The 11026-nt window shown below is 41.8% G+C and overlaps 1 protein-coding gene across 4 annotated transcripts in view; it reads right to left on the bottom strand.

Annotated features, from left to right (window-relative positions):
* Positions 1–265: 265 nt before the first annotated feature.
* The window catches only part of KIF1C (kinesin family member 1C), a 31656-nt gene continuing 20895 nt past the window's right edge, over positions 266–11026 (bottom strand). For 3 of the 4 annotated variants that reach the window (XM_051995944.1, XM_051995943.1, XM_051995945.1), the window contains 5 exons: positions 9731–9814; positions 6511–6697; positions 6209–6281; positions 5061–5672; positions 266–4315 (listed from right to left, as the gene is read on the bottom strand). In XM_051995944.1, coding sequence (XP_051851904.1) covers positions 3632–4315; positions 5061–5672; positions 6209–6281; positions 6511–6697; positions 9731–9814 — 1640 coding nt within the window. In that variant the 3' untranslated portion in view covers positions 266–3631. The remainder of the gene's footprint in view (positions 4316–5060; positions 5673–6208; positions 6282–6510; positions 6698–9730; positions 9815–11026) is intronic. The other variant, XR_007953437.1, reaches the window with a different exon arrangement.

The raw sequence follows: 11026 nt of genomic DNA, 5'->3' as shown, positions 1-11026 counted from the left end.
CTCTATATGGAATCTTCTCTATTCATAGATCACCTTTCCCTGCTAGAGAAATAGATAGCATAGTGTATTAAACAGAATCAGGATTGGAAATATTTAGAATCAAAAAGACATGAATTCAAATACTACATCAGACATTATTAGCTGTGTGACCTGGGCAAATTACTTTCAGATTTGTCTATAAAATGAAGTAGCATTCAATGACCTCAAGGTGCCTTTCAACTCAAAATTCTATGATCATATAATATACACAAGTCCAAATTCAATGTACTTTGGCAACATAGTTTATTGGACATAATTAAAATGAAAAGAAATTAAAACACTACAGCACCCTCCTCTACCCACAATCTCCTAAAATGTTTATTCTCCCAGACCTTTTTGGGGTGCTAAAGGAACAAACCTTAACCACTACTTCAGACCATGGAAAGGATGAGGAAGGCAATCTTTATGGGAAGCATAATATAAGTGCTTTCCCCTTCCTTTCCATTTCTTCTACTATATTGATCCCTGGTGTTTGAGTATTTGGATGCTGTAAATTTAGGGAAAGCCGGTTCTGTTCTTGGCTTTTTCCTAGGCAGTTTGTGACTACTACAATCCACCAGGACCAACCCCAAGATTACTGGCTGCTTGCCTACAAGGTTATCAATAGCCCTGACTCCATCAGTAACTGTTAGGCACCTTAATTTCGCCCAGGATAAGAAATTTCTAAATCTGAAGAGCAAATATACAAAAAAGAATTCCATACCCAGATGTCCATGTCTAGAGCTCCTCTTTCCTTCCTCCACTAGAACACTGCTGTAATTTTATTTCCAAGGCAGAGACTGTTTCACCTATTTCCTATATAAGAATTTCAACTCCCCAGTAATAAGATTATACATAAACATTGACTACATTTTAGGTTTTTGGTGTTTTCTCTGCTTGATAAAAGGGAAGAGTATGGATGCAGGTTATAATGCTGATGGTTGGTTTTAAATGTCCTTGCAACAGTGAGTTGGGGGGGGGGGGAATATTTATAAATGGCTATTTTTAAAAAAATCAATACAACTTTGATCTAAAGAATGTAAGTAGTCAAATGCAGAAATGACAAGTACTTTCTTGTTAAGTTGGGTGCATTTAGCTTGTCTTCCCCCCTCCCACACTCTCAGGCATAGGTTACATTGAATCATACCTTGGTAGAAATGGTTACTGTGACTATTGACAACACACTTTTTCTGAGTAAGTTTCCTCACTATAAAAAGGCAAGGATGTTTGCTCTATTTCACAGAATGTTGGGAAGCATCCATGAGTACCTTGCACTATAGACATGAATGTTTAGTTACATGTGCAGTTAAGTGTCCCTAATTGGAATAAACGTTCCTCATGGGCAAGAGTGATTTTTTTTGTCTTCCATAAAGTCTGGTGCAATACCAGAATAAATTTCCCAGTTGAGTTAATGACCTATCAGTTAAACAATCCAAAACTAACTCTGTAATCAGCTGCCAAACAAGAAATCAGTCATCAAGTAAGGATGTCAACAGCAAAATGGAGAATTTCCCACTCCAATTTAAAAGTCACCTACACTTAGAAGACTGGATGTAGGTGCTTGTCATCAAAGAGACAAGGTAAAATTGGAAAAGGTTTAAGGGTCAGGTGAAGTATCAAGAGTTGGTTGCAAAGGTTTTCATAAGGACAGGATTGAAAAAATCAATTTCTACTGAAAAGTCAAAAACAAAGTAGACAATCTCTAAAACTGCTAAAGATGTGATTAGGATGGAAATGCATTTATTCATCAAATCACTGAATCCTAAAATAAACATTTTCCAACTCCTGAAGTCTGAAAAATAGTTTAGGAGCAAAAAACCAAGAGTACAAACTAGTAATTTTTGCACCAGAGAAAATTACCACAAACGACACCAGGAAATTATCCATGGTAAAATCTCAATTGAGTTGCTTGTGGTAGAGGAAGGAAGGGAACATTAAGAAAATTGTCCCCAACTACCTTTAGTACTTAACTCTCTTGTTTCTATATTGAAAGATAAGTGCTTTTAACTCTTTCTAAACTGAGCACCTGAGGACAAAACATAAGTTGCCCTGGTGTAGTTATGGCACTGGTAGATGCAAAATCTAAAGTGGGCATTCACTCTCTTAATGATGGCAAAGGCTGAAAATGTAAATATGATCAAGAAAGATTAATACAAAAGTATAGACAATACATCCAATAAGGGATATTTCGATATTAAATATAGATAATAGGGTGATGTTCCTTTTTGTAGAAAGCTGCTTTTCCAATGGATCAGTAAGGCATTTCTTGAATCTCCATTCACCATTCAACTCCTCTCCTCTCTTCAATGTAATGAGAAAAGAAGTGATAGTGACACTTGATAAGACTTTAGGAAGGCAAGATGTTTGGATAGTGTAACTGTAAAGTGCTTTTATAAAATCTAAGCTCTGTGATAAAGTAACTTTCAAAAGGTGTGCAGTAGTAATTGTACAGAGTCAGTTTCTGCTAAGTGTGTTTTGAAATCCTTTGTCCCATCCCCACTCTAAGACACTGAGTCTTGGCTTTGAATCAGGAACTTCATAATAATAGGTCTACCTCCTCTTCCCTAAAGGGGTAAAGAAAGTGAAGTGTTTGGGAGAAAAAGTGTAAGAATCCTAAGACCCAGGTTTTGGATCTGGAGGCCCCATTGTCTGGGAACCCCTTTTGTTGCTAATTTAAATGTTCAGTGTATTGTGACTCATCATAGCAAGCACTATGCTGTTAATTAAAATAATCCCTGGACTGTGTTCTTTAGGGAAAAACATGACCAAAGCACTATCAAAAGTGAGGGATAAATCAAAAGAATTTCCTTTATAGATGCCTTGCAATTTTCCAAGAACGGGTAAAGAGCAGGTTTCCCTCATTAAAATGGCACTCCTCTGTTCTTCATCACCATCCTTCCCCTAAAAAAAGCAAAGCAACCCAGGGTGTGTCAGCCTAGACATGGAGGCCATTCAATAGACTCACATCCAAGACAAATCTACACAGTACTTTGCTGATTCTCCTAGTCTTCTATTCCAGTCTCTTTCTCTATTATACATCTCTCACTTTTGGCCCCCCCATATACACCATCATCCTACTAATGAGCCACAGACCTTCCTGTTTGCTTCCTTTTAATGAAGGGTCCCACTCTGCTGTGGGACCCCAACTACACCTGGCATGCTCCTGAAAACATATTGGAAGGCCTGGAGGGGAAGGGAAAATCTTAGGATGGCCTCATCCCCTTAACATGGAAACCCACTGGTTTGGGGATTTTTGTAATGCTCTCTTATGTCAGCATACCTGCCCCACTTGAAAACAAAGAATTAAAAAAACCACACACACAAAACTGGCTACATAGCACCCCACTCTTAGCAGCATTTGGGGGGAGGCCCCCCTCTGGGAGACATGGCCTTAAGGCAGCCTATCCCCCTTTTCCTTCTCTTCCCTTTGGTTTACTCCTGGCAACACTACACTGTGCATCCTACTACTTCCTCCAACTCTAAGACCAACCTGCTCAAGCCCCCCAACACCTACTCTGCCCTTCTCATCTGTCCCTACCTGTGCCAATAATCCTACAACTGGGGGAGCAGCAACCCACATCTCTCCTCTCAGCAAGGAGCCCCAGTTAGGCTCTCACACAGCTGCCCCCTTTTCCTTGAGGTCAGGGGCTGAGCGCTGTCGTCTCATTCGAGGAGGTGTGGTGTAGGGAGGATATCGTGGACCAGAGGGCCGCTGAGCTGGGTAAGGTTGAAGCTGCTGGGGATAATAATTGTGCTTCTTGAGTTGAAACTGTTGGGATTCAGGTTGGTTGGGACCTCCACCCTGAGGGCGGCCTCCTCCATCCAGGGAGTTCCTCCGAGGCCTGTGGGGCCGTCGAGGACTGGGGAGCCTTCTAGAAGTAGGGGTTGATACAAGAGTACCCTCCTCAGAGGGCTGGGGTATGGCCAAAGCCTCTCCACTTTCCCCAAACCCAGGCCATGACTCTCGGTGCTGGGGATTGCTCTTGAAGGGAAATCGCAATTTGCAATCATGGGGTGGAACAAATCGGGCAGGAGGTCTGCGAAGCCCCCCACCTCGGCCTCCAGCAAGGCCTTGTAACCCCTGAAGGCGCTGCTGCTCCTGTTTGAGCCATCTAAGACGGCCACGTCGGAAAGCAGGGTCTTCTTCCATCAACCTGGACACCCGTTCCCAGCTTGAGGGAGGAGGGGATGGGGGCTGGACAGTGGGGGTAAGAGCTCCATGGGTTGTCCCTTCTGGACTTTCTATCCCTTCTGAGGCTGCCCAGGTCACCTCAACATCCACTTCATCCTCATTTTCCTGTGAAAAATAGGAAGAGAAAAGAGAAGAAAGGGCAAGATGAGTAGGAATGGGGATATCTGAGTCTTGAAAGATCGAGATGAGAGAGAGAAAAAACTCCAGAGAAAGAATGGCCTGTTCATTCAGCATTTATTCAGTGCTATGTCTCTAAGCAAGATATTTAACCACTGAGCCTTCATTTCCTCATCTATAAGACAGAAGCTATATATATATATATTCTAAATTCTAAAACTACTTATCATTCTAAATTTTAAATTCTACAACTACTCCAATCATTAAATTTAAAGCTGCAAAAGATCATTAGTCCAATCCTTACCTCCCCTCCCCTGACCTTCTGCAAAAGAAATTGAGTTTTAAGACAATTAAGTGACTTGGGTAATGTCACAAAAGTAATTTAAAAAGTAATAGTTCCAGCTTTGAACTCAGTTCTCTAAATGCTATGCTTTTTCCACCCTACCATGATATTGTGAGGATAGCCATCTATGAACTGTACTGAAGTTGTCCCTTCTAAATGATTCTAATTATACAGTATAAGCTATATCAGGGGCCTTACAAAAAACAAATGTAAGAGGAACAAGAGTTAAGGGGTAGGGACCTAAGAAGGAAAGAATACAATGGGGGGATGGATGACTAGGTAAAGATGGAAGTGAAGGAACAACATTTCCTCAGAAAAAGGGTAGAGAGAAAAGCGAAAGCCAAGCTAAGGAGTGCTTGCCAGGGTCCAGAGATTTAAGAACTGACTCACCTGGGTGAGGGGGATGACTCTTTCCATCCTCAGCATCCGATCCCTTAGCGCCCGAAGTTCCCGATCTTTGGTGCTATTTTGCAGCTTCACTTCTTGTAGGATTCCAGTCAGTTTGTCAATGTGTGCTCGAAGATCCTCTACCTCAGCCCCTCGGGCCCCATCCTCAGTAGACCCTCCTCCACCACTTCCTTCTTCTTCCCCTACTGTATCCCAAACATCTCTTGCCACAGCCCGCCAGGCATCCCCAGGCCCTTCAGATTTGCCATAGGTACGGCATAGCTCCTTCATCTTGAGGGCAGCCAGTGCCTCGATCTCTGCCCTCCCATGCCGGAAGTCAGCCAATGCCACCTCGTAACAGATTTCCTTCACTGCCTGCATCTTCAGGTCTGCCATCGTGGCCCATCGAGGGTCCTTGCCCTGCAGTCGCCGTCGCTGGGGAATCTGATAGACTCTCCGTGGAGCCCTGCGCTTACCACTGCTGGGCAAGCCACAGCGCTTGACGATGGACTGGACAGTGGTGGGTGGAAGTTGCTCTCGCAGTGACGAAATCAGCCGCCAGCTCTCCTCACAAGAGCGTTTGTCTGAATCATCCCCGCTGTCTGAGTCTGCATACTGGGGTCACAAAAAGGTATGGAGGCTTAGGCTTTATTTTACACCTTGGGACAACTGGTCTTAGTATGTCAGAGGGGAGCTAAGACAGGGATTGTAACAAGCACACAGGAGTTATGCAAGTAATTATGGTACAATGGAAAGAACACCAAGTATGAAGTGAGTTGACACAAGTTCTTTTCCCAGCTCTGTCTCTAATTAAGTGTATGACTTCTGACAAAATCCTTTTCTGGTCCTCTACTTCTTCATCTATAAAATGAGGGGGTAGGATAAGCTCTCAGAGGTCCCTTTTAGTTCTAACAAATATTTTGTGCAAATTCCATTTTTTTACTTTAATCTTCATTATCTTTTCTTCTTGTCATTACCCTGAAACTCTATTCTTACCCTAATCTCAAACTCTCATCCCCATAGTATTCTGCCTAACCCATATTGTCACTCAAAGTCCTAGCACTAATCATGAGAGTAGCCTAGGCATGACGGCTAAGGCCAATCTCCCCACTCCTCCAGCATTAGTTCTTGATCTCTCCTGTCCCACTCACCAATCGATGCTGCTCTAACAGAAGATCAGCCTCTTCTTTCTCTTTCCGGTATTGATTCTCAAGATCCTGTAGCCTAAAGTGAAGGGAGAAAGAAAAATTTCAGGACCAATTTTTTTTCCTGTGGGATTAAGGAGGCATAACTACAGAGGAGCGGTAGCACAAATTGCAGCAGATGGGAGAAGAATATTAAGAGTTGAAAAAAGAGTCATGTCTGGACCCCCTAAGAAAAGAATGGTATCAGAGCAGAAGGGAGGGGAGCAGATATTAAGACACACTTCTCCCTCTTCCCCCACCAAAGGCACCTCTTCTCCATTTCCAGCTTGATATCAATGCCCTGCTGCTCTAGAAGCTCTTTTTGGGCAAAGTTCCAATCCACAGGTTCAGCAGGTGGCCCTGAGGTTGGGGGGACTCCACGCTCTCGTTCTAGTCTAGCCTGCTCAGGGTGATTGAAGCGGAAGACATGGTTCTTGCCCAGGACAATACGGTTCCCTGGAGATGGGGGGAAGGAAGAAGAAAAGATCTATCAAAACATTTCTCTACTCACAAAGCAGGAACTAGAATTTTCCCAAGAGATACCCAAGAGGGACTATAACAGTCTCTCTCCTTTCCATCCCAAGTTAGAGTCTCTATGTAGTAGGAAAAAAAATTTTTAGTGTCCTTCCTTGAACTCTCTTTTACTCAGGGACAAGAAGCCTCATCACAGCCTGATGCTAATATAACTATCTTTTCTAGAAACCAACTAAAAATGAAGCAAGACAAAGTTATTAGAATCTGATTCTACATTGCTATTTCCTTGGAACAGGAAGAGTAAGAGGGTTTTAAACTTGATTGCTTGAACCTTGCTCACACGACCCTATATCTGTTCCTAGAAACCTGTCAGCCTATTTTAAGTTATTTTTCTTGGACTACTCCTTTGTGTATTTTTGGCAAAGCAAATAATGTTTCTCGTGCTATCTAACCTTGTGGATAAGAAGGAGGAAAATAGTTAGTTAATCAACATTTATTAACCACCTATAAGTGCCAGGCATTGTGTTAAGTACAGGGGATTAAAAAAAAGGCAAAAGACAAGATTATCAAAAAGCTTACAATCTAATAGAGGAAAATATGTATGCACAAACTATATGCAAGGTAAATAGGAAGGAATTAACAAAACAAAGGCACAGAAATTAACAGCCTGGGAAAGGCTTCCAGTAGAAGAAAAGTTTTTAGTTGGAACTTCAAAGAAAGCAAGGGAAGTTGGGAAATAGAGATGAAGAAGAAAAAAGAACATCCCAGGCACAGGGAACAACCAGAGAAAATACCCAAAACTGAAAGGAGTTTCTTGTTCATGCAATAGCCAGAAGGACGTGTCATGTAATCAAAGAGCATGTGGCAGAAAGTAAGATGTATAAAACTTAGAAATATGTAGAAGAGAGGAAAAGAGAATAGCTAAGTTATGAAGAGTTTATAAGATCAAACAGAGGATTATGTATTTAATTTCTGGGGTAATAAAAGGCTATTGGAATTAATTGAATATGGACTTTTAACATAGTCAGACCAGCACTTTAAAAATATCACTTTGGTGGCTGAATGGAGGATGAAGTAGAGAGTGTTATAGCAGACAGACTACTATAAGTCCAGGCATGAAGTGATAACAACCTACAGCAGAGAGGTGGCAATATCTGAGAGAAAAGGGCTGCATTCAAGAGATATTATAAAAATTAAATTAACAGATTGGGTTGGGTAGATGAGAAAAATTGAGGAACAGTAGGCAACATCTGCATTGTGAGGTTGGGGAAGTGGATGGTGGTACTGAGGGGGGGCGAACCCTGAAACTGTGTCCCTTTTAATTTCTAAAAGAAGGGAAATTTGGAGTCTCAGGCTTTCCCTGGGAAAGCATACCTTCCCAGACAAGTGGCTTCATTCAATTGGAGATCTTGGTCTTTGTCTGATGGTCCTTCAATTATTAGTCCAGACAGCTCCCAGCCCCAGGTCAACCTTTGCTCATATAACCAAGGGTCTGTTAAACACACCTTTGCCAAACTTCTAATGAGGAGTTTTGTCCACTAAGAAAGCCGCCTTATTAGCGAACAATAAAAATCCTTTTTTGCCACAGATTTTAGGATTCATGAATGATTTCACATTGGACCTGCATTTCCAAGCAGAAGGGATCTCTTCCCCTATTCCCACATCTCAACAGCACCCTCAAGAGTAATAATGAAATAAAGAAGACAGGACAGTTTAGGAGAAAAGTTAATATGTTTCGTTTTGGACATCTTGCAATTAAGATGTCTTACTAGAGATACACTTTAAGACGTCTGAAGGACAATTTTATGTGAGACTAGGACTGAATAAGCAAAGCTGAGAATCATTAGTATGGAGATGAAAACTGAGCAAATGGGAGTTGATCACCAAGTAAAATAGTACAAAGAGAGAAGAAAAAGTGGCTCAAGACAGAACTCTGTGGGGCACTCATAGTTATTAAGTGTAACTTGGATAAAGACCCAGCAAAGAAAAAGGAGGAACAATCAGATATGTAGGAAAAGAACCAGGAAAAAGAGATGTCCCAACATCTTAGAAATAAGAGAGCATCAAGAAGAGGGTGACTGACAGTCAAAGGCTGAAGAAAAGATCAAGGAGGATGAAGACTGAGAAATTGGAAATTTGGCAATTAATAGATCATTAGTAAATTTGGTGTGTGCAGTTTTGGTTCAATGACATGGTTGGAAGTTAAGTTAAGAAAAAGAGAGAGGTAACTATTATAGACAGGCAGAAGAGATACAGGATGATAATTAGCAGGAATGAAATATATCAAGTGAAGGTTTTTGAGGCTGGAGGAGACATGGGCATATTTGTAGATCGTAGAGAAGGGACCAATAGACAGGGAGATTTTTAGCTTTTGCTAAGAGATTCTAATACTGCCTTAGAGCCAAATCTAGAAGCCAAATCAAGTGAAGCAACTTAATGCATGGTGCAGATTGTTTGCCCATAGTCCAAGGCACATAGGTTTTTCCAATTTATTTAAAACCAATTTTATTTAAAATATTTAATTTATTTACACCCTTATCGGGGGTATGAGAACTACTGTTGTGAGCAGTAAACATAGAGGCTTCCCCCAACCATAGTTATCCCTAAGAGCCTGAACTATCCCCCTTATGAAACTCTTGACCTGACAACATGAATATAGAGTGAGCCTAGAGAGAGAGAAGGATATGTGGTACCACTCCTTTACTACACAAGGATTGTTTGTAGAAAAAGAGAAAACTTAAGAGGGCCATAACAACTGTTTTCAAGTAATTTAAATGGAAGATCTACTGGACTCCAGGGAGAAGAACTAGAATTCTTGGGTGGAAGTTGCAGAGTGACATAAAAATTATTAATTATAACTGGCCCAAAGAGAAAAGGTTTGCCTCAGGAGTTCTGGGTTCCTTCTCACTGGAGATTCTCAAAGTGCTTTCTAAAAAAATTACTTTATTTCCATGCCTCTGGCAATCTCCTCAGACTTATCCAATACCAGAAACCCCACCTCTGAGACCCTTCTACCTGATCTTAGCACCAGTGGCTGGGTCACAGGGTTTCCATTTACATATGTCTCAGCTCCCTCAAAGGGCTCCAGAGTCACCACAACTGGAAAGAAAAAAGAAAGTTCAAGGTGGAGAGGGTGCCTATGGGCTTGTATGCTGTAACTGGTTGTATGTCTGTTCTGTCCCACCCTCCTCCTAGCTCCCTTAGAACTCCTAGTCAATGAGATTTTCAAATGCTCAATCACACAAACTCAGACACACACTCTCAAGCTCACAATGCCTCTCCCCCTACCTGTGGGGGATGGATTGGCCCCGCTGGTGGCAGCACAAAGGGAAGAATAAAATAAGTTAGTCCTAATTCAATTGCCTTTGTTGTGGACCTCCTCATTCACTACCACTATCACTGTCTGAAAAGTTGACAGGAGACAATTCTAATCAGTCACTTTGACCTCCAATCTTTTTATTCAACCCACTCCATTTCCATTTTCATCATCTACATAGCTTTACCTTTATTTTAACAGGCTCCTAACTTATACCCTACTATAATTCATCCTCCAGAGAACTGCCTGACTCATCTTCTTCATCTACAACTTCCATCAGATAACTTCCCTGTTCAATAGCCTTCAATGGATCCTACTCTCCTTAGAATAAAGTCCAAGGTCTTCAGTCTGGTTCTCATAATTTGCTTTTCCCCTACTCTTCCTCACTGAATTCTCTGCTTCTCCTTTGTTTCCGAAACATCATACTCAGTTCTTCTCAGTTCAATTTGCTCAGGATTCTCCCCATTCCCTCCTGAAATGCCATGAAGTATGTGATGGGGGCTGGGCCTAGGTACTGTTGATAGGGAATAGGCACTAAAGTGGAGATTCTGTTAAGAATGTGTGTGTGTGCACGTGCATTGTTTTTATAGTAGGATTGAGGGAGATCTGGAAAAAGCTGACCTGATCTGAGTCCCAAGGTTATTGTCAGGGCAGGGTGGAGGAGAAGGGGAGAAATTCCTGATGGATTGGGGGGGGTGTAGAAGGGAAGAATTCTTTGGACAACCTAGAGACAAAGTTCCCTCCAAGAGATATGATCTGTGCTGAAGGAAGCTTAGAGCACTCTGACAACCTGGGGGGAAAAAAAACTAGCATCACTCAATCCTATATTCCAAAATGAAGTACATCTATGCAGGGCTAGCTGGTTCCTAGGTGCCTTCAGAGCATCAGGCTGGTTAAAAGATGCCTACTGTTGGGGCTACAATGCAATGTAGTGAAAAGAACACTGGATCTGAAGGGGTCAGAAAGACCTGGATTTGAATCTGGTACTAACTACT

The sequence above is a fragment of the Antechinus flavipes genome, chromosome 4 (assembly GCF_016432865.1).
Source record: "Antechinus flavipes isolate AdamAnt ecotype Samford, QLD, Australia chromosome 4, AdamAnt_v2, whole genome shotgun sequence".
NCBI classification, from domain to species: Eukaryota; Metazoa; Chordata; class Mammalia; order Dasyuromorphia; family Dasyuridae; genus Antechinus; species Antechinus flavipes.
The sequence above is the reverse complement of the archived record's forward strand: the minus strand, read 5'-3'. Positions and strand labels throughout refer to the sequence as shown.